Source organism: Chiloscyllium plagiosum, chromosome 25 (assembly GCF_004010195.1).
Source record: "Chiloscyllium plagiosum isolate BGI_BamShark_2017 chromosome 25, ASM401019v2, whole genome shotgun sequence".
Lineage (NCBI taxonomy): Eukaryota > Metazoa > Chordata > Chondrichthyes > Orectolobiformes > Hemiscylliidae > Chiloscyllium > Chiloscyllium plagiosum.
In genome coordinates this window covers 50,888,321-50,912,125 of record NC_057734.1, presented here as the reverse complement: position 1 = coordinate 50,912,125, position 23,805 = coordinate 50,888,321, and the positions used below count along the sequence as shown (strand labels likewise).

Sequence of the window (23,805 nt, the reverse complement as noted above, 5' to 3'; positions counted from 1 at the left end):
AGGAGATAGGGTGGTGGTGGAGGATTGTGTATGCATGTGCGTTTTTGTGTATATCTGTTTAAGGGCAGTAGGCAGGATGTTCGTGGAAGTTTGTGCGTGTATATTTCCGTGTATAACTGTTTGATGACAGGTGACAGGAGACAGGGTGGTCAAGGAGGTTTGAGTGAGTGTGCGTGTGTGTTTCTGTGCATACGTGCTTAATGGCACGAGAAAGTTTGGTGTGTGTATGTTATTGTGTATATCTGTCCAATGGCAGGAGGCAAGGTGTTCATGGAGTGTTGTGCATGTGGGTGTTTCTGCGTATATCCTTTTAATGGCAGGAGACAGGGTGGTGGTGGAGGATGTATGCCTGTGTTTCTGTGTCTAAGTGCTTATTGGTCGGAGACACGTTGGTGGTGGAGGTTTGTGTGTGTGTGTTTCTGTGCATATCTATTAAATGGCAGGATACAGGGTGGTGGTGGGGGTGACGGTGAGTGAGTGAGTGAAGGAAGGGAATGTGGGTCTGATGTGTGTAGTCAATACTGTCAGAATTTCTCATGGTACATTTGGCAGGTGTGTGTGTGGGGGGGGAATGGGTTAGGAAACGGCTTCTAATGGCTGGAGAGCTTTAACGGTTACTTTCGAGAGAGAAGTCGTGTTATGTTTGGGATTGCTAGACAGGTTGTACTATACGAGGATTTCTGGATGCAGTAGGCACTGCTTCAAGGACGCTAAATGTCTGGGAGGTAGCATTCTACAATTCTGGGCACATGTTAAACAGCAGCAGTTCCTGTAGCCATGGGTATGAAAGCAAGTGCTGATAGAGAATGTTGTGAGGAAGAGATTGTGGTAACAGTTTGTCATGATGGATTTGCATTCCTGATCTCTGGGTGCAGAGCCATTAGGTTATTAAATCCATATTGTATAACATGCCAGTGCTTCTCCTGTAACATTGCAAATATGGAGTCAATGCAAGCAGATTCAGAGGGTGGGGAATAGCACAGAAACCTCACGTGTTGAGGGTTAGTTTTTGGACTGGAGGCCTGTGACCAGCAGTATTCCACAAGGATTGGTGCTGGTCCACTGCTTTTTGCCATTTATATAAATGATTTTGATGCAAATATTGGAGGTATGGTTAGTAAGTTTGCAGATGACACCAAGATAGTGTAATATCGTGGACAGTGAAGAAGATTATCTCAGAGTACAACAGGACCTTGATTAGATGGGTCAAGGAGTGGCAGATAGTTTCATTTAGGTAAATATGAGGTGTTGTTTTTTGGTAAGGTAAACCAGGGCAAGAATTATACAATTAGTGGTAGGGCCTGGGAGTGTTGCTGAACAAAGAGACCTAGAAGTGCAGGTGCATAGTTCCTTCGAAAGTGGAGTGGCAGGTAGACAGGGTGGTGAAGGAGGTGTTTGGCATGCATGTTGTCATTGATCAGATCATTTGAGTTTATAGGACTTAGGATGTCGTGTTGCAGCTGTACAAGACTTTTTTATAATACCACATTACTTCTGTTGACCTTTCTATAGGAAAGATGTTGTTAACTTTTCGACATTCTCTCAAGTTTTTGAGGCTGTTGCTGGGACTACAGGGATTGAGATATTGGGAGAGGCCGAATAGGCTGGGGGATTTTTTCCTGGAGCATCAGAGACTGAGGGGTGACTTCTGTAGAGGTTTATAACATCATGAGGGTGAATAACCTTTTGTCTTTTACTATAGTGGGGGGAGTCCAGAACTAGAGGCCATAGGTTTTAGGCAAGAGGGGAAAGATTTTTAAAAAGTTGAAACTTTATTGCTGGAACAGCACAGCAGGTCAGGCAGCATCCAGGGAACAGGAGATTCGACGGTTTGGGCACAGGCCCTTCTCCTGTTCCCTGGATGCTGCCTGACCTGCTGTGCTGTTCCAGCAATAAAGTTTCAACTTTGATCTCCAGCATCTGCAGTCCTCACTTTCTCCTCAAAGATTTTAAAAAAGACCTGCGGAGTAAATGTTTCACGCAGAGGGTGGTGTGTATGGAACAAGCTGCCAGAGGAAGTGGTGGAGGTGGGTACACTTACAGCGTATAAAAAGCATCTGGATTGGTTTATGAATAAAAGCATTTAGAGGGATTTGAGCCAAACGCTTACAAATGGGACTGCGGCAGATTGGGATATCAGTTTGGCGTGGATGAGTTAGATCTGGTTCTGTGCTGAATGACTCCATGTAATTCATTTGTTTTGTATTTTATTGAATTCTTGAACTACAATGTTGCAATTTGAATTCTCACTGTCTCGGTTAATATAATAGGTCTCCCATGTAGTAACATTGTCAATCTGCTAGTGGACCTGAATGATACTTTTATAAATCATTCTGAGGGTGTGGGCATCACTGAATGGACCAGCTTTCATTGTCCATCTGTAATTAGCCTGGAGCAGATGTTGATTAGCTGGCTGTTTGAATCATTACAATCCTTGTGGTGCAGGGAAATCCACAATACTGCTACTGAGGGAGATCAGATTTGAACCCACTGGAAGAAAGGTGATATATTTCCAAGTCAGGATGTTGTGTGGTCTGGAGGGGAACTTACGGGAGGTGATATTCCCATGCATCTGCTGCCCTTGTCCTTCTCGTCAGAAGTTATTGTGGGTTTGGAAGGTGCTATCTAAAGATCTTTGGTGAATTTTTGCAGTGTATGTTGTATATAGTATATACTGCTGCTCCTGAGTGTCGATGGTGGAGGGGGTGAATGTTTATGGATGTGGTGCCAGTCAAGCAGGCTACTCTGTCCTGGATGGTGTCGAGCTTCTTGAGTATTGTTGGAGTTGCACCCATCCAGGCAATTGAGGAAAGTTCATCATACTCCTGTCTTGTGCCTTGTAGATTGAGGACAAGTTTTGGGGAGTTAGGAGATGAGTTACAAGGTGCAATATTCCTAGCTTCTGACCTGCTGTTGTAGCCATTGTGTTTATAAAGTGAGTCCATTTGAATGTTTGGCCCCAGAGTGTTGGTAGTAGGACATTGAGTGATGGCAAAACCATTGAATTTTGATTTGATTTATTGTCTTGTGCATTTTGTTACAAATTACAGTGAAAAGTATTGTATAGTGTTGCCACTGTCTGGTACCATCTTTAAAGCACAAAAAACACCCAAAAGATAGAATATAAAGGCAGAAGAATAAAGAAAGTGTCCATCCTTACATTTGTTCTTGTTAAGTGCTCTGCCGTGGGCCTGAGTCTCCTTTGCTGCGCTGCTGCCACTGGAATGAAAGTTGCCACTCTTGGATGCCAACTCGCCTCCACCCATGACCTTGCTGAATTCTGCCAATCCAGATACTGTTGATGCCGCTGAGTGGTGCACCAGTCCAAATTCAATTCTGCCACAACTGTGAGTCTGCTTCAGGCCTCCATGAATCTGCACTGGCCCCAGATGCTGCCGGGAAGCCAGACGTGCCTCTGCCGCTGCAGCCAATGGGCAGCAGTCATGTTGGCTCTTATTGGAGATGATCATTGCCTGGCATTTGTTGTGTGAATGTTACTTGCCACTTGTCAGCCCAAGCTTTGGTGGTGGACGTTGCAGGTTTCAAAGGTTTTATTGAAGGAATCTTTGTGAGTTACTACAGTGGATCTTGGAAATACAGACTGGTCTCTTGAGCGTTGGTGCTAAGGAGAGTGAATATTGAAGGTAGTGCTTGAGGTGCCAGTCAAGCGTGCTCCTTTGTCTTGAATGCATCACACCAGCAAAAGAGTGTGGCTCATTAAAGAGAAAACTTGGATTTCTTCTGGTACCTTTGATGATCCTAGGACTTGCTAAATGCTTTTGAGCCACTAGAGTATAATCAGTGTTGTAGTGCAGTTAATGTGGCAACAATCTTGTGCACAGCCTGAGCCCACAGTTAACAAAGTGATATCAAGCAGGCAATCTATGATTAGTGGCATTGATTTGAGGATGATATTTTAGTTGGGACATTTGTCCTGCCAAATAATGTCATAGTAGTTTTTGTGATGTTTGATATGTTTTTGATTATTGCTTTAGTTTGTGGCCTTGGTGCATCTTGCAGTTGACTGACTCTGTGTAATTGTATACTCTGCAGCAAAGAACCTTTGCTGATTTTTGTCTCTTTCTTTCTTCAATCCCTGGTCCAGGGCAGTGGCTCAGATTGGCTACTGCATCAAAAGCAAGGATTAAGTTTCGGAATTTCCAGTCTGCATTGCACTTTTCTGTGTACTAACCAAATAAAACCAACCTTAACCTGTTAACCGCAGTGATCATTATCTTTCTGAGAGAGGTAAAGGTAATCTCTAACTACCTGAGTACAGCAGCATGAACTTGACTGTCTCCAGTATCCTTCCTGTTCTTTTGCATGTTGTTTAATAGGATGTTTGCTGCTTGTTTATTCGGGCTGCTATTGAGCTTGCATCCTCTAGTTAATGCTTCCAGTAAACTCTCTCTTCTCTTTTCACAGCAACTGGAATTCATCACTCCATTCCAACTTTATTTCAATCCTGACTTGATAGTCAAGAAATATCAGGTACGTTTAAACAAAATATATTAACTCACATTTTATAATGCATTGCCCTGTGATATCTTTGATTTATTTCCACACTGTACTGCATTGAATCCAGCAGTTGTGTAGTTCACCCCTTGTTTGGTAATCTTAATTCAATAACTTACAGTACAATATGCTGAGAGTTTATAAAGTTTATTAAATCATATAGTATGCATGCGTGTACTTAATTCATTCATGTTTCTCTTATTTTTTTTGCAGGTGTGGAGACTACTAACCAACTTTCTATTCTTTGGGCCTTTGGGATTTAGTTTTCTGTTCAATATGATCTTCTTGTATCCTTTTGTGTGATAGAATGGGATGGCAGATGGTTTTGAATTGAAGAAGTTTTACAGACCCAGCCGTGAGTTCTGACCTGATTCTGATGGTGTTGGGAAGACAACACATACCCCTGAACCCAAATAGGAGCTGACTGTCAGCAGCACTATGGTTTGTTTTTTGTTCTGATTATTTTAATGCCAGGAAGTGAAACTGAAAATAAAGTTAGAGCTTAAAGAACTCTAATCCTGTTTGGCTGCTTAGTGGAGTTATCGTTGAACTTGTTTCATTGCGAGTTCACTTGCTCCTGATGAGTCAAGCTTGAAGGAGTGAGCTTTCCAGGCCATTTAGCCCACCAGATTTGTGCATGTTGTAAATTCAACCTTTTTCAACCCTCTCTCGTCGTCCAGAGGCTTTGCAGTCTCTCTCTCCTGCAGATGGTTAAAGGTTTGAAATATTGGGCCTTTGCTGGTCCAGGATGAAATATGTTCACTTTACAAAACACTTCAATGAGTGGGCAGCACCTTATTACAAACTTTGACCCACATGTGAAGCAGCTGGAGACTGAAAGCTGTACAAGGTCTGCAACCCTTCCCTCTTGGATAAGAATGTGTTGAGATCAGTTGGAGGTACTGTGGTTTCTTCTCTGCAGCCTGTAAAGGTCATGGGCCTTTGATGCTACACGGCTTTCTGGGGTCCTTAACACTTTGAACCTTTTCAAAGTTCTTTTCAATATAGTTTTGGATGTAGATTAGATTACATTACAGTGTGGAAACAGGCCCTTGGGCCCAACAAGTCCACACCGACCCGCCGAAGCGCAACCCACCCATACCCCTACATTTACCCCTTACCTAACACTACAGGCAATTTAGCATGGCCAATTCACCTGACCTGCACATCTTTGGACTGTGGGAGGAAACCGGAGCACCCGGAGGAAACCCACGCAGACACGGGGAGAACGTGCAAACTCCACACAGTCAGTCGCCTGAGGCGGGAATTGAACCCGGGTCTCAGGCGCTGTGAGGCAGCAGTGCTAACCACTGTGCCACCGTGCCGCCCACCATTTTACAGCTGGGAGTAAATTGTCAATGGTTTCTCATTTGGAAAATCTTAATGCAAATGTTTTGTTAAAGAAATGAGTCATTGACAACTACACACAGATGGAAGTGCTTATAATTAGCTGTGGTTGCACAGAGGTGGCTATTCAGCCTGAGTCCCCACCAGCTCTCTAAGGCAATGTTGTCAGTACCATACCCCCACTCTCTGTCCCATGAAGAGTCGTGCCTATTTTTGGGCATCACAGATTATACTTTCCCCAGACTCAGACTGACCACCTTCCCACTGTAACCCAAAGGCATTAACTCTTGGTGGGCTTCATGAGTGCCTACCAGAGCCTGTGTAACGTAGGCATATTTCATGTTTGAAATCAGCTAGCAAGAATAGCCAAGATAACCAGTTGTGGGGGACAGAAAATCAAATCCAATCTCGTTCTTTTCCAGTGCACCTTCTCACTATCTCTTTCCAGCTGAGGTCTGCTGGAGCTATGTATTTTTATTTATTCTAAGAGTTTGGGAATTGCTGACCAGTCCAGCCCTTGAAGTTTGAAGAGCTGCTGCTGCTGTTAGGATTGGTTGGGGGTGGGGATACTCAGATTTTGATTCAGTGAGGTAGTAAAGGAATGGTAATGTATTTTCAAGTTACAAGAGTGCGTGGTTTGGAGGAAAATCAGGTAGTGGTGTTCCCGTATTTCTGCTGCCCTTGTCCTTCAAGGTGGTAGATGATACGAAGATAGGTGGAGTTGTGGACAGTGAGGAGGGCTGTTGTCGGCTGCAGAGGGACTTAGATATGATGCAGAGCTGGGCTGAGGAGTGGCAGATGGAGTTCAACCCTGCCAAGTGTGAGGTTGTCCATTTTGGAAGAACAAATAAGAATGCGGAATACAGGGTTAATGGTAGGGTTCTTAGTCAGGTGGCGGAACAGAGGGATCTTGGGGTCTATGTACATAGATCTTTGAAGGTTGCCACTCAGGTGGATAGAGTTTGTAAGAAGGCCTATGGAGTATTATCGTTGGAAGTCGTACGAGGGTAGGTTGAGAGTTCTCGGCCTTTTCTCGTTGGAACGGCGAAGGATGAGGGGTGACTTGATAGAGGTTTATAAGATGATCAGAGGAATAGATAGAGTAGACAGTCAGAAACTTTTTCCCCGGGTACAACAGAGTGTTACAAGGGGACATAAATTTAAGGTGAAGGGTGGAAGGTATAGGGGAGATGTCAGGGGTGGGATCTTTACCCAGAGAGTGTTGGGGCATGGAATGCGCTGCCCGTGGGAGTGGTAGAGTCGGAATCATTGGCGACCTTTAAGCGGCATTTGGATAGGTACATGGATGGGTACTTAATCTAGGTTAGAAGTTCGGCACAACATCGTGGGCTGATGGGCCTGTTCTGTGTTGTATTGTTCTATGTTCTATGTCACTGATTGATTTGAAAGCTGCTGTTGAAGGAGTGAGCATTTCAGCACAGCAATAGGCCATTTAGCCCACCAGATCTGTGCGTTTGTAATTATTTATCTATCTTCCCCTTAACTACATCTATCCAATTGGTCTGCTCGGTTCCCCATACCAACGAGTTCCCGTCTGTGGGTAAATAAGTTTTTCATTGCTCTCTAGATTTATTACGGAGATCTTGTATTTATGATCTTGAGTTTTGGATTTTCCCCACAAGTAGATCCATCTTCTATTTGTTGAATCCCATCATAATTTTTTAAAAAAGCTTCCCTTAGGTCACCCTTTTTTTTAGAGAAGAGAGTTCAAGCCTGTTCAGATTGATCAAACGTGCTTATGTTTCACCTTTCTGAACCTGATCCCAGCATCCTAATAGCTGGTGTGGCTGTATTCTGCTCACTTTACGCGGGTAGGATTTGTAAATTGAGACACGGCTGTTAGACTGCACCTTTACCCATCAGATCCCAGATGGGACCACTGACAAGTGAGTTATTCAGCAAACTCTAGGCATTAACATTAGTATATTTGTCTTTCTAGAGAAGAAAACTAAAACACCTCTGATACCAAACCTTTCACAAGCACTAGATGTCTCAAGTCACTTTACAATCAATGAAGTACTTTTGGAGTATTGCCTTTGTTACAAATGACAATGTGGCAGCCAACTTGCAAACAGCAAGGGCTCTTGTGCACTGGTAGTGTTCCTACTTCAGGCCCTGGAGACCCAAGTTCAAGCCCACATGCTCCAGAGGTATATAATAACATCTCTGAACAGAGTGATTAGAAAATAGACATATAAAAAGAAATTGCAGACAACATCCCACAACAGCAATCAGATAATGATACAATAATCTGTTTTGTGATGTTGATAGAGGATAGTTATTAATCACAGCTCTGGAGGTAACTCTCCTTGATCATCAGAGTAGTGCTTTGGAATATTTTACATCCACCCAAGCAGGTAGTTGAGTCATTGTTTTCTCCTCTCAATAATTGTGCCAAAGTCTGTGATTTGAACCCAGAACCTCTTGAATCAGAAGTAAGTATACTATTGATTGAGCCACAGACAGCAAGAACAAACCAATTGTGCGTGAGTTACCTGCTCTCTGATGATTGTGTGCTGTCTCTTAGGCTCATAAACACGGAAGTCTGTCGAAACCTGAATAAACTACAGGTTTTCTTGAGCTGACATTATTAGAAACTTGTACATAAACTTATTCTGTTCTTGAGCTATAATTAGTTGTTATTTGCATAGGAGGATGTGTGTGTTAAGATTTTGAGATTGTGACCCTTGCACATTTTTAAACTATTCAGCTGTCTGAAGTGCAGTGCGTGGGTAGTGTAGATAGAATGTAAACTTCATGTAGAGCAGAATTGAGAGTTGGAATGTAATTGGAGGACAGTGGAATTCAGACTCCCTTAAGTCAGAAGTCTGTCTTTATTTCTGAAAAAGTATAAACTACTTTGTTCCTATTTATAACAGAACCTGTCCATGTGAACGTACCATCAATAATTAAACTTCCTCTAATTGTTACAAGAAAATATGAAAATAGAGGAAGTTCATTAGAGTATACTGTATTAAATAGATTAAAAACCATTTGACTCATCGGGCTGTTTTGACTTGCTTGTTAGAGCAATCCAAAACTAATTCCTGCTATCTCTCCATGACCCTGTATCCATTCCCAAACTTATCCCATTTTCCCCAGATCTAATCTAATTCCACCACCTTGCAATAATAAAAGAACTCCATAAGCTAGAAATCTGAAACAAAAGCAGAAGTTGCTTGAGAAACTCAGGTGGTCTGGCAGCATCTGTGGAGAGAGAAACGTAATTAATGTTTCGCGTACAGTGACCCTTCAAAATTGATAGCATCTGGGAAAAAGTGATATTTGTCAGAGATTTTGGATTGTTGGAGGAGATTTCCGAGAAGTGTCAAAACCACCAATTTGAAAACACTTGAGATTTTTAAAAGTGGGCCACCTCTGTCATCAGAAAGTAATGGATGATAAAATGGTTGTATCAGATGTCGATATGATCAAGGACAGTATTTCCTCCAAACTCTGTGCACTGAATGATTATAAGACTGTCTTTGTCTTTGTCCTGAAGGTTTGAACTGCTGTTTCTTGTGTTTAGTAGTAAAATGATGTCTCATCTTTGTGCTTTGAAAAAAAATTACCCTAATTGATGTCTGACCATGTGGAAAGTGTCAGTTTTATACTTTACCTTGAATCCCACAAGTGATGTTAACTTGTCCCTACTTTGTTAACTGGAATAAGCAGTACAGGAATAGTTGAGTCATTTTGGGGAAGCTGAACATACACATGAGAAAGGAGGGAATAGAAAGAATGCTCAGGTGGAGCTTGAAAACTGGCAGACACTGGTGGGGTGAATGGCCTTCCTCTGTGCTGCAAATTCTGTGCAATTCTCTAATCATGTAACAAAGCCTACAGCAATTGTCAAAGTGAAGAAGCGAGCAGTCAGATCATTTAAAAGCTAATACAAAAGGATATATTTAAACATTGGCTGAGTCAAAGTTTAACCTTTAACCAATGCAGTCCATGTGTTTGATCCCCAAAAGTGAATTTTGTTCTGTGTCAATTCAGCTCATCTATATTAAGTTGGCTTCAGCTCACCAAGGTCAGCCATCAGATTTGCTCATGACCCCTGTCCAGCAATTCTTGCTGTACAGAGTCAGGCTCACTTCTGATATCTGAATACTTGACTGATTGTGTGGAGATCTCGGCAGGTTCCAAATGTGGCAAGTTCTAAGGATGAGGTTAATGAGTCCCATCCCAGCATGGTTGAAGTGCAGGAAATTTCAGTAGTCAGGCAGTAAGACAGAGGTTGCAGCCTTACCTCCCACCTTTCAGAACCCCAGCAGGCACAGATCTGAATGGAATCTGGGATTTCACACCAGCTGCTGTCCATAATCCATCTGTAATGACTGAATCCCCAAATCTGTAAACTGGCTGGTTTTGTGTGTGTCACTGGGCGGAGTTTGGGTTGAATACCCCCGGCTCCGAGGGACTAGATCTGATAGTAAATTGCAGGTTGTCTTCTTTTACTCTGTCCCAGATACAGATACTGTCGAATGTTGGAAGAAGGATCATTCAGGGGAAGAACGGCTGACTTTCTGCTCATGTTTATTTTTGGTGGGTTTTTAATGACAGTATCCTTTTTGCAGTGTACCTGATAGCGACAGTGGTCATTATTGTGGTCTCTCATATAGTGCTTCTTTATAAACTGAATATTTTTCAGATTGCTGAGTGCTTCTTTCTAAGCCATTAAAGATAATTCTGAACTTGTTGTGGACTGTGCAGTGACAATTCACAGTTTGTGGGCGGCACGGTGGCACAGTGGTTAGCCCTGCTGCCTCACAGCGCCAGAGACCCGGGTTCAATTCCCGACTCAGGCGACTGACTGTGTGGAGTTTGCACATTCTCCCCGTGTCTGCGTGGGTTTCCTCCGGGTGCTCCGGTTTCCTCCCACAGTCACAAAGATGTGCGGGTCAGGTGAATTGGCCATGCTAAATTGCCCGTCGTGTTAGGTTAAAAGGGGTAAATGTAGGGGTATGGGTGGGTTACGCTTCGGCAGGTCGGTGTGGACTTGTTGGGCCGAAGGGCCTGTTTCCACACTGTAAGTAATCTAATCTAATCTAATCTAATTCCAAAACTCTTCTCTAACTGTCCACCATCCTGAATATCCAGGCAGAGCTGTTTGTGATAGAAAGAAAGGTTCATATTTATATATTTCACAGCCTCTGTATATCCCAGGAAATTAAGTACTTACTCCATATTGCAATTTTGGGAAATGGTTTATAGTAAAACATGACGATTAAGTTAGCCAGGAGCAGCATTCTGTAGAGGAATAAGACAGTGCTATTTTCTGGGTCTGTAGATTGAAAGAAGCAAAAATGGCCTTTAGTAGAGTGATATGGTCGTCTTGTCGGATGTGGGAGTTTAGGGAGAGTTTGAGTTACTGAGGATTATATCTGCAATAAATGCCATTGGTTGCGAATCCTATCAGATCAAAGGGATCGGTTGGAGAGACAGTTTAAGGTAATGATGAATTCTCAAGAGCAAGGGGATGTGATGGATGGCAATTATAAAGGGTTGGGGGGGGGGGGGGGGGGGAGTCTGCGATACAGTCACATAGATGGTTTAACTCCAGGGAAGGTAAGAGAGGTAGGCAGGTAGTGCAGGAGTCTTCTCTGACTATCCCCATTTCAAACAAGTGTGCTGTTTTGGAAAATGTAGGGGGTGATGGATTCTCAGGGGAACGTAGCACGAACAGCCAAGTTTCTGGTATTGAGACCGGCTCTAACACGAGATCAATTGTGTTAGGGGGCTCTCTAGTCCGAGACACAGACAGACATTTCTGTGGCTAGCAGTGAAAGATCAGAATGATGTGTTGCCTCTCTGTTGCCAGGATCAAGGATGTCTCCGAGGGGGTACATTAAGGTGGAGACGGGCCAGCAAGAGGTCATTGTCCACATTGGAACCAACGACATAGGAAGGGAAAAGGTTGAGATTCTGAAGGGAGAATTTCGAGAGTTCGGCCAGAAATTAAAAAGGAGGTCTTCAAGAATAGTAATATCTGAATTGCTCCCAGTGCTGCAAGCTAGTGAGGGTAGGAATAGGGGGTTAGAGCAGATGAATGCGTGGCTGAAGAGCTGATGTAAGGGAGAAGGATTCACATTTTTGGATCACTGGAAGCTGTTTTGGGGTAGAAGTGACCTGGACAAGAAGGACGGATTGCACCTGAATTGGAAGGGGACGAATATACTGGCAGGGAAATTTGCTAGAGCTGCTCGGGAGGATTTAAACTAGTAAGGTGGTGGGGTGGGACCCAGGGAGATAGTGAGGAAAGAGATCAATCTGCGATTGGTACAATTGAGGAAAAGAAGTTGGTCAAACAGTCAGGACAGGCAGGGACAAAGCAGAGAACAAGGTAGGACTGATAAATTAAACTGCATTTATTTCAATGCAAGAGGCCTAACAGGGAAGGAAGATGAACTCAGGGCATGGTTAGGAACATAAGACTGGGATATAGCAGTTACAGAAACATGGCTCAGGGATGGACAGGACTGGTAGTTTAATGTTCCAGGATACAAATGCTACAGGAAGGACAGAAAGGGAGGCAAGAGAGGAGGGGGAATGGTGTTTTTGATAAGGGATAGCATTATAGCTGTACTGAGGGAGGATATTCCCAGAAATACATCCAGGGAGGTTATTTGGGTGGAACTGAGAAATAAGGAAGGGATGATCACCTTATTGGGATTGTATTGTAGACCCACTAATAGTCAGAGGGAAATTGAGAAACAAATTTGTAAGGAGATTCTCTTATCTATAAGAATAACAGCGTGGTTATGGTAGGGGATTTTAACTTTCCAAACATGGACTGCCATAGTGTTAAGGGTTTAGATGGAGAGGAATTTAAGTGTGTACAAGACAATTTTCTGATTCAGTATTTGGATGTACCTACTAGAGAAGGTGCAAAACTTGACGTACTCTTGGGAAATAAGGCAGGGCAGGTGACTGAGGTGTCAGTGGGGGAGCACTTTGGGGCCAGCAACCATAATTCTATTAGTTTTAAAATAGTGATGGAAAAGGATAGACCAGACCTAAAAGTTGAACTTCTAAATTGGAGGAAGGCTAATATTGATGGTATTAGGCAAAACCTTTCAAAAGCTGTTTGGGGACAGATGTTTACAGATAAGGGATGGCTAAAAAATGGGAAGCATTCAGAAATGAGATAACGAGAGTCCAGAACCAGTATATTCCTGTTAGGGTGAAAGGAAAGGCTGGTAGGTATAGGGAATACCGGATGACTAACGAAATTGAGGGTTTTGTTTCTAAAAAAAAAAGGAGGAAGTTTGTTAGGCATAGACAAGATAGATTGAATGAATCCTTAAGAGTAGGCAGTAGGAGTATACTTAAGATGGAAATCAGAAGGGCAAATAGGGGACATGAGATAGCTTTGGCAAATAGAGTTAAGGAGAGTCCAAAGGGTTTTTACAAATACATTTAAGGACAAAAGGGTAACTAGGGAGAGAATAGGGCCCCTCAAAGATCAGCAAGGTGGCCTTTTTGTGGAGCCGCAGAAAATGAGGGAGATACTAAACAAGTATTTTGCATCAGTATTTACTGTGGAAAAAGATATGGAAGGTATAGAATGTAAGGAAATAGATGGTGACATCTTGCAAAATGTCCAGATTACAGAAGAGGAAGTGCTGGATGTCTTGAAATGGTTAAAGGTGGCTAAATCCCAGGGACCTGATCAAGTGTGCCCTAGAACTCTGTGGGAAGCTAGAGAAGTGATTGCTGGGCCCCTTGCTGAGTTATTTGTATCATCAATAGTCACAGGTGAAGTACCGGAAGACTGGAGGTTGGCTAACGTGGTGCCACTGTTTAAGATAGGTGGTAAGAACAAGCCAGGGAACTGTAGGTCAGTGAGCCTGACGTCAGTGGTCGGCAAGTTGTTGGAGGGAACCCTGAGGGAAAGGATGTAAATGTATTTGGAAAGGCAAGGACTGATTAGGGATAGTCAACATGGCTTTGTGCATGGGAAATCACATCTCACAAACATGATTGGGTTTTTTTTTTGAAGAAGTAACAAAGAGGATTGAGGACAGAGCGGTAGATGTGATCTTCCGTATGGACTTCAGTAAGGCGTTCAACAAAGTTCCCCATGGGAGACTGATTAGCAAAGTTAGATCTCATGGAATACAGGGAGAACTAGCCATTTGGATACAGAACGGGCTCAAAGGTAGAAGACAGGGTGGTGGTGGAGGGTTATTTTTCAGACTAGAGGCCTGTGACCAGTGGAGCGCCACAAGTGCTGGGTCCAACACTTCTTTCATTTATATAGATGATTTGGATGTGAGCGTAAGAGGTATAGTTTGCAGATGACACAAACGTTGGAGGTGTAGTGGACAGCGAAGAAGGTTACCTCCAATTACAAAGGGATCTTGATCTGATGGGCCAGTGGGCTGAGAAGTGTCAGATGGAGTTTAATTCAGATAAATGCGAGGTGCTACATTTTGGGAAAGCAAATCTTAGCAGGACTTATACACTTAATGGTAAGGTCCTAGGGAGTACTGCTGAACAAAGAGACTTTGGAGTGCAGGTTCATAGCTCCGTGAAAGTGGAGTTGCAGGTAGATAGGATAGTGAAGAAGGTGTTTGGTATGCTTTCCTTTATTCGTCAGAGTGTTGAGTACAGGAGTTCGGAGGTCATATTGCGGCTGTACAGGACATTGGTTAGGCCACTTTTAAAATATTGCGTGAATTCTGGTCTCCTTCCTATCGGAAAGATGTGAAATTTGAAAGATTCAGAAAAGATTTACAAGGATGTTGCCAGGATTGGAAGATTTGAGCTATAGGGAGAGGTTGAATATGGTGGGGCTGTTTTCCCTGGATCATCTGAGGCTGAGTGGTTTATAAAATCATGAGGGGCTTGGATAGGGAAATAGACAAAGTCTTTTCCCTGGGGTGGGGGAGTCCAGAACTAAAGGGCATAGGTTTTGGATGAGAGGGGCAAGATATAAAGAGACCTGAGGGGCAAGATATAAAGAGACCTAAGGGGCAACGTTTTCTTGCAGAGGGTGGTACGTGTATGGAATGAGCTGCCAGAGGAAGTGGTGGAGGCTGGTATAATTGTAACATTTAAAAGGCTTCTGGATGGGTATATGAATAGGAAGGGTTGGGAGGGATATGTGGTGGGTGCTGGCAGGTGGGACTAGATTGGGTTGGATATGTGGTCAGCATGGACAAGTTGGACTGAAGGGTCTGTTTCTGTGCTGTATGACTGTGACTCTATGACCAGTGTTGTCCTGCTGTGGTCTCACTCAACATGTTCAGCAATATCTGTCACTGGGCTGTGACTGATCAGCCAAGCAGCAGCAGGAATCATTGGACTCTGACTGAAAGGCCAATTAACAATGAGAATGACAGGTCTCTGACTGGGCCAGTCGGCAGTGAGAATCATTGGGGTGGAGAAAGCTGCTGTTAATCACTAAAATACCAGGAGTGTTTTCAAAGGCTGGTATACCACTGTAACCTGGATGTGGCTATTCACTTTCGATTGGCTTCCATCTCTCAGCTCTGACCCAGTGTAAATAACCTTGGTCAGAAATGAACTGGTGTCTCTAGTTTGGAGGAATTAAATTCAGAATAGAGAATGAAGGGGAGCGTGGCATAGTAATGTCTGGAAATTGCTAACAAAGTTGTTCAGGTCAGTAGTAGTTTATAAATCACTAATGGGCAAACAGAGAAATGCTGACCTTTTAGCTCAGTATGGGAGGACATGCTGCTAATGTTACCTTTTGACATCTTGCTCTGTTCCATGTTCATCAACAGGAAAAACAGAAATTGCTGGAGAAACTCAGCAGGTCTGGCAGCATCTGTGGAGAGAGAAATGGAGTTAATGTTTTGAGTCCAGTCACCCTTCAGAACAAACTAGATTGAGTTGTTTCATCTTCTGATTAAAAAGTAAAACATCATTCTCGTTTGTGATAGCTGAACTAACTAGTGAGTGAACCAACCAAATGGCAGCCAAGTTCCATGAAATGCACATAAGTATGAGGCAACTATGGCCCACTGAATGAGAACCTAGCCTAATCTGCTCTTCCTGTCCAGGATCCTTGACTCTTGTATCAGCTGTTTGGAATCTTTGCGAGCTTGTTCTTCCTGGGTCAGGCCTTCACCATCATGCTCGTGTATGTGTGGAGCAGGAGGAACCCGTTTGTACGAATGAATTTCTTTGGCCTGCTAAATTTCCAGGCTCCGTTCCTGCCTTGGGTATTGATGGGATTCTCGCTGCTTTTGGGAAACTCTGTCATCGTTGACTTGTTGGGTAAGATTTGGAATATTGGAATTTACCAAGTTTATATCATCCCATCAGAGCCTAATTTAATGAATTACAGTTAAGAACCGGGTTCATTTTTTCCACATGAAAGAGAAGTCTTGGATATCTATGCACATATTCCTCTCCTTATTTTTAATATTATTCTTCAGCTGTAGCTTGAGAGGAGTATTTAATTTGGCTATCTTCTCGTCAAATACAAAATTCTACCCAGTTACCTTGGTTTCTCTTAGTAATGCAAACTTCTGTGGATGTTGGAAATCTGAAGTTAAAAACAGAGAATTATGCAAACGTTTAACAGGACTGGCAGCCCATGTGAAGAGGAAAATTCAGGTCATAACAGCTGAGGAGAAATCAAATTCTGCCATGTTAACTTGGTTTCTTGATTCACAGGAGATGCCTGACCTGAGCAATTCTAACATTTTCAGTTTCTGTTACTTGTCTATGCAGAGCTGGGGTCAGGTGACGCCTGCATGGGAATTTGGGGTGTGTGGGGCTGGACGGGGGGGGGGGAAGGCTGGTGGTTAGAGGGAGGGGAATTGAGGGAGGAGTAGCTGGCACTGAGTTTGGGGGGGGTTTGGTCCAGGTAAAAAAAAAACATAGTACAGCACAGGAACGAGCCTTTCGGCCACTGTCTGTGCTAACCATTGCGCTGTTCTAAACTAATCCCATCTACCTGAATATGGTCTGTATTCCCCTATTCCTTGCCTATTCTTGGATCCATCCAAATGTCTCTTAAACATAGCTAATATATCTGCTTCTATTACCTCCTCTGGCAGCACATTTATAGGCACCTCCCACCCACTCTGTTTAAAAAAAAAAATCCTTTACACATCTCCTTTTAAGCTTTTCCCTTCTGACCTTAAATCAATGCCCATAGTATTTGACATTTCCACCCTGGGAAAAGACTCCTATCCACTCCATACATGCCCCTCAAAATTTTATATACTTTCAAATCACTCTTTAATTATCTAGCACCCAGAGGAAACCCACGCAGACACTGGGAGAATGTGCAAACTCCGCACAGACAGTCGCTCGAGGGTAGAATCGAGCCCGGGTCTCTGCTAATCACTGAGCCACCATGCTGCCCTGAGCCTTAGCCATGAGGACCGTTTTGGCCTGAGTAGATTGGGCAGGAAGGCTACATGGTAAGACAGCAGATGAGTAGCGGTAGATGCTTAAGGAGCTACTCCATTCATCACAACAAAAATATATCCCAGTGAGGAAAAAAAGGATGGTAAGGGGGCTCAAAAAAATCACCCATGGTTAAACAAGGAAGTCAAAGATATAATAAAGTCAAAAAGTAAGTTCTACCATATTGCAAAGGCCAGTGACAGGATAGAAGATTGGGAAACTTTCAAACATTAAACAAAGGGATACTAAAAAATTAATGAAAAGAGCTAAGGTAAATTACAAAAAAACTAGCACAAAATATCAAAAAGGATAGCAAAAGCTTCTATAGGTATATAAAAGGAAAGAGTCGCTAATGTGACAGTTGCTTCCTTGGAAGATGAAACTGGAGACTTAATAGTGGGGGTCAGTGAGAGCATAAAGGTGCTGAATCAATACTTTGCCTTAGTTTTCAGGATGGAGGACAATAGTATCATTCCTGTTGGAATGGGCAGGTCAGAGGCAATAGATAAGATAGGACATAGAACAATCAACATTGTTAGGGAAAAGGTATTAACCAAATGATTAGGATTGAGGACAGACAAGTCCCCTGGGCCTGATGGCTTACAGCCTCGGTTATTAAAGGAAGTGCAGCAGACATAGTAAATCCATTGGTTACAATATTCCAAAATTCCCTGGACACAGGAAAGGTTCCAGTGAATTGGAAATTGGCTAATATAATGCCCTTAATTCAAAAAGGAAGGGAGGTAAAATGTGGAAATTTACAGACCAGTTAGTTTAATATCTGTTTTTGGGGAAAGTGTTGGAATCAATATCAAAGAAGCAATATCAGGACACTTGGAAAGCCAAAACACTATCCATCTGAGTCAGCATGGTTTTATGAAGGAAAAGCCATGTTTGACTGATTTGTGAGAGTGCTTCGAAGAAGTCACAAGCAAAGTGGACAATGGGGATGCTGTAGATGTAATTTATCTGGACTTCTGGAAGGCGTTTGATAAGATGCTGCACAAAAGGTTAATTCACAAGGTTGGATCATATGGGATTAGGAGTCATTTATTAGCCTGGATAGATGGTTGGCTTTTGGACAGAAGAGTGTGTTGTGGTAAATAGGTCCTTGGACCCCAGCTATTTATAATCTACATTATACTTGGGTACAGGGATAGAAGGCTCTATAACCAAACTTACAGATGATACAAAAATGGGTGTGATGGTAAATTGCAATGAGGAAAAAGAACCTTACAATGGATTTCAATAGGTTAGAGTGGGTCAAAACGTGGTAGATAGAGTTTAAAGCAGATAAGTGTGAAGTCATGCATTTGGGTCGAAAAAGTGGGAAGGTGATCTAATCTTGATGGGGAGAGACTTTGGGGTGCTCCAGTGCAGAAGGCATCTAGGAATACTCGTTCCTGAGTCCTAGAAAACTAGCATGCAAGTACAGCAAATAATAAAGTGAATGGATTGTTGGCTTTTATAGCCAAGGGAATAGAATATAAAGGTAAGAAAGTATTGTAGCAACTGTACAAGATATTGGTAAGACTGCACCTGGAGTATTGTGCACAGTTTTGGTCCCCTTATTTGAGGAAAGATGTAGTGGCATTGGAGGCAGTTTAGAGGAGGTCCACTAGATTAATCCCAGAGATGAGGGCTTTGTCATATGAGGAGGGCTTGAATATTTTGGGCCTGTACACTTTGGAATTTAGAAGAATGAAGAGAGATCAAATAGACATGAAGCAGATGCTTTCTGTTGTGGGACATTGTAGAACGAGAGGTCATAGTCTTCGGATAAGGCATAGCAAATTTAAAACCGTTGAGGAGAAACTACTTCTCACAAAGGTATGTGGATCTGTGGAATTCACTCCCCCAAAGTGCGGTGAATGCTGGAAAATGGGGGTGAGGAGCATATCAGCCATGATCGAATGGCGGAGCAGACTAGATGGGCCAAATGGCCTAAATCTGCTCCTATATCTTATGAACTTTAGTAAAGTCTATGTAGAAGACAACCACTGTCCAATCCTCATCAATCACCTCATCACATACTCAAAAAGCTCAAATCAAATTTGAGACATGACCTCTCTGTACAGCCATGCTGATTATCTCTAATAAGATGCTTCTAATCAAATGTGAGCAAATCCTATTCCTAAGAATCTTCTCCAACAATTTCCCGACAACTATATAACTTCCTGGGTCATCTCTGTTGCCTTCCTTTAAACAAACGAACAACATTGGCTATTTTCCAGTCTTGTGGCACCTCACCTATGGTGAAAGTGGATACAAAGATGTCTGTCAAAGTCCCACCAATTGCCCCCCTTGCTTCCCCCCAGTATTCTGGGAAAGATCCCAGCAGGCCATATTATCTACCTTAATGTTTTTCAAGACACCCAACACATTCTGCTCCTTATTATCAATATTCCCTAGAATATCAACATACTCCTCCCTAATCTTACCATCATTCCCTTCCTTCTCCCCGGTGAATACTGATGCAAAGTCATTAAGGACTACTTCCTCTGGTTCCATGCATAAATTCCCTCTTTGTTCTTGAGTAGATCTACTCTTTCCCTAGCTACCCTCTTGCTCATAATATATATATATTAAATGCCTTAGGATTCTCAATAATTCTACTTGCCAACCACATTTCATGGTCCCTTTTAGCTCTCATAAAGGAAACATGAAAGAGTTGAAATAAGGAGTTAAGTATTTCCTTAAGGGCCTTGTCTGACTTTGGTTCCCTAAACCTTATGTTAGCTTGCTTACTGTTTTTTGACTAAACCCTCAATGCCTCTTGTCATCCAAGGGTTCCCAGATCTTTTAACCTGAAAGGCTCCCACATATCAAATGTTGATTTACCCTCAAACAGCCACCTCTAGTCTCTCCAGTTCCTGCCTAATACAGTTGTAATTAGCCACCTCTAATTTAACATTTTCACCTGCAGACCAGTGTTATTAATAACTGTTTTAAAACAATGGACTTATGATCACTTCCCAAAATAATCCCTAAATGAAACTTTGATCCCTTGGCCAGGATTATTCCCCAGTACAATGTCCAGTATGGCCCCTTCCCTAGTTGGGCAACCTGTATATTATTCTGAAGAAATCCTATCGGACAAACTACCAAATTCTGACCCGTCTAAGCTCCTAGCACTAAGGAAGGGGATGTTAAAATCACCCACTACAACACCACTGTTGTCTTTACATTTCTTCATGATCTGCTTATGCTATTGGGAGGCCTGTAGTAAAGCACCATCATTGTGATTATACCTTCCTCACTTCTGAGTTCTAAGAATATGTCCTTGCTGGATGAGCCATCCAAGATATCCACGCACTGCAGCTGTGACATTCCCCTTAATCAGGAGTAGAACTTCCCCACTCCTTTTCCATTCTCCCTCTATCATGTCTGAAGCATTGAAATCCTGGAATATTGAGCTATAAGTCCTGTCCTTCTCTCAACCAAGTTTCTGTAATGGCTACAGCATAGTTTCATGTAATAATTCGGACTCTTCGCTCAACTGTCTGACCTGTTATACTCAATAGATAAAAATAAATATACTTCAGGGCGTCAGTCTAGCTGCATTTGTTAACCTGACCCTGCCTGCGTTTCCAGTTAGACTTAGTTGATTAAACCTTTTCTTTGTTCTCAATCACTCCACTGCACTGAATTCCACCCCACACTAGTTTAAATCCTCCTGAATGGCACTAGCAAACATCCCTGAAAGGATATTAATGTCCCTCTGTCGTCCTCCCACAGGTCACCAGCCCTGGAGAAGATCCCAATAATTCAGATATCTGAATCTGACCCTCCTTCAGCAGCTTTTTAGCCATGCATTCAACTGTTATCATTCTGACGTCACTGTCATGTTGCAGAGGGTTAGGGGGAGGAAGGAGAGACTGGCGTTGGATGGAGTGAGGGCAGAGAGTACAGATTGGTGTTGACAACAGGAAGGGTGGGTGAGTGTAGAGGTTAGTGTTGGAGGGACAGGGAGGAGAGAGTTGAGGAATTGACAGTTTTGTGGTGGGGCTGATTTTGGGAGTGAGCGAGAGAGTGAGAGATTAGAGGAGATAAGTGTTAGATTCAGAGGCAGAGGAATGCACAGGACATCACGGATCGTGTACAAATGAAAGAATCTCAGTGACCAGAGAAGGACACCAGGTTTTGAATTGTGTAGCGATTACTCCTGTTTGTAACTATGAACCTTTTGTGAGAGCCTGAAAGGCACTATCAGATCTCTAGTCCCTAGAGCCCAGTGGATGCCAATTTTGGTGGTCTTGAACAGGTGTTTTCACATCCCTTTTGCTACAGGAATTGCTGTCGGCCATATTTATTACTTTCTGGAAGATGTATTCCCAAACCAACCAGGAGGAGTGAGGTTGCTGGTTACTCCAGGATTTCTGTAAGTGTTGTTTGTCCTTTATACTGACTAATGTTTGTTCAGGCAAAAGACAATATGATGGTTGAGGGAATCTGACTACCTTTGGCTAACCATCACCCCAGTAATATGACCATTCTTCTACCTTTTCATCAGCGTCATTTGTTACTTTTGTTTACGAAAGTTTATGATCCTCTCAGAGCACCCTTTCTGAAAGAAGTTTATTGATACTGGGCTAGCGTGTTATGGCATTGGTTAACTCTCCAGTACATGTGCTGATGAGTTAGTGGGCATTGTCACAGTAAACCCAAGCTGACTCATGGAGTGTGGCACGTTCTTTGGCAAGTGCCTATCAGATTTCCTTCAGGTTCCTATCAGGTTTTTCAGGCAGTGCTTGCCTGATGCAAATTGTTACGTTCAGTTGCAATCCTGTAAATGAGCTGCTAGGGCTCTGGGTCCCTGTCTCTCAGACACTACTGTAGCTTTTGAGAATTCTTATAGTAATGTTCATAAACAATGTAATTGTGTTTCCTCCTCTTACAGGAAGGCAATATTTGATGTTGCAGAGGAAGATCCCAATTACGATGTGTTGCCTGAGGACCAGCCTGGAGAGTTTGATTGGGGTCAGGGGCAAAGACTTGGGGAACAGAATGAACAGAACCCTAATGGACAGCAGTGATATTTCACATTCCATCGAGAAACTGGACACTTCTGAAATGAAGTTTTTTAATAATGTTATTTTATGTAGAATTTGTGCTGCTTTCATGGTCTTTGATTTCCAACTTTGGCAATTAAAATGCTAATTGATCACGGTTACTATCATGAGCAAATTGCAGGATATTCTCTGTATGAAGTATCTATTTAATTCTGTTTTGAACATTTTTATTGCAAGGTCATTGTATCCAAGGTGCTTATATTGAGAGAGATTCTTCGTGCAACTGAATATTTAAGACAGCAGGCCTGCTGGCTTTTTCCAGGCTACTATATGAATGTGTAGTGTCAAGGAATCTTTGTTCCTACCAAGGAAACTGTGGGGCTACTGTGATGTTCCTGTGTCCAAATACTTTATTGACTTTAGTGTTGAAACTCTCAAGGCAGCATTGAGAGTTAGCACCTCAGGAAAGTGGGGCAAGGAATCTTTGGGTGTGATTTTGACTGGGGTTTCTGCACTTGGTTTATAAATATTTAAGTTCCTGTCCTTGTTCCAAATGTATTCTGGAGCTGAGGATTCAGCAAAGGAATGAGCTGTTTGGGACAGAAATGGAAAAGCTTTTGTCCACTTGGATTAAGCCTTGTTATTTATGCCTGGAGAAATGATACTTTCTGATGATAATCTCTTTAAAACCAGCTCCTAATTTTAAAAAAAAAGTGCAACAATCAGCTTGTGAAAGTCTTTGAGAGGTACCAGGATCATCTTTTGTTTTTGTTTCATACTTGGATTAAATCTGAGGACTGGAGGTTTTGATTTTATGCGAAGAGACTCACACTCCAGGATGTATGTGTAAGTGATTGGATACTCCCTCTATTTTCTTAATTCATTGTATGATGTTTTAGTTCTGATTCTTGTGTGGTTTGTTGATATTTCAGATTGTTGATTTGGTATCAATAAATTGTATAGAGGCTATGAGGCTGGATTTGGGAAGCCTGTCACTTACAATTATGATCCCTGTAGAGACCAATAACTTGAAGTTAATTTTATAGTACCTGATAAAAAATAAAAAAAAGTGAATGTATAAGTGTTACTGTAATAAAGAAACCAGAATTAACATTGTCTGTGAACAACATTTGGCCAATCAACTAAAGCTGTCTTTTGTATTTGAGCACTGTCTTACAACTCCTGCTGTGTATAATACTTTTAGAAGATGTATGTTATTGGAGAACCCAGTCTCCCAGTATTCTCAGCTTTCCAGAACGCCCACTCCTTCCTTGGCCCTTTTTAAAGGTTGTTCCATTCTGCCTGAGCATTCCAGGACCAACTTACACCATTAGGTTCACACATTAGCTATTTCTTGTTCCTTAAATCTCATCCTTGAACAGAGAGCCATCCTGTTATGTCTTTCCCTGCCCTTTACAGGAACTGCTGGTATTGCTCATTTAGTGTTTATGTATTTGAAAACAAGCAGCAACCCCTTTTCCATGGCTAGGTGGGAAAAATTTTGATTTTTCAACAG

At 42.5% G+C, this 23,805-nt stretch overlaps 1 protein-coding gene across 1 annotated transcript in view; it reads left to right on the top strand.

Annotated features, from left to right (window-relative positions):
• Window positions 1-23,416, top strand: part of LOC122562878 (derlin-2-like) — a 23,960-nt gene extending 544 nt beyond the window's left edge. Inside the window, exons 2-7 of the mRNA XM_043716186.1 lie at window positions 4,426-4,491; window positions 4,729-4,802; window positions 10,355-10,448; window positions 15,939-16,134; window positions 21,568-21,658; window positions 22,178-23,416. Coding sequence (XP_043572121.1) covers window positions 4,426-4,491; window positions 4,729-4,802; window positions 10,355-10,448; window positions 15,939-16,134; window positions 21,568-21,658; window positions 22,178-22,313 — 657 coding nt within the window. The 3' untranslated portion in view covers window positions 22,314-23,416. The remainder of the gene's footprint in view (window positions 1-4,425; window positions 4,492-4,728; window positions 4,803-10,354; window positions 10,449-15,938; window positions 16,135-21,567; window positions 21,659-22,177) is intronic.
• Window positions 23,417-23,805: the final 389 nt, after the last annotated feature.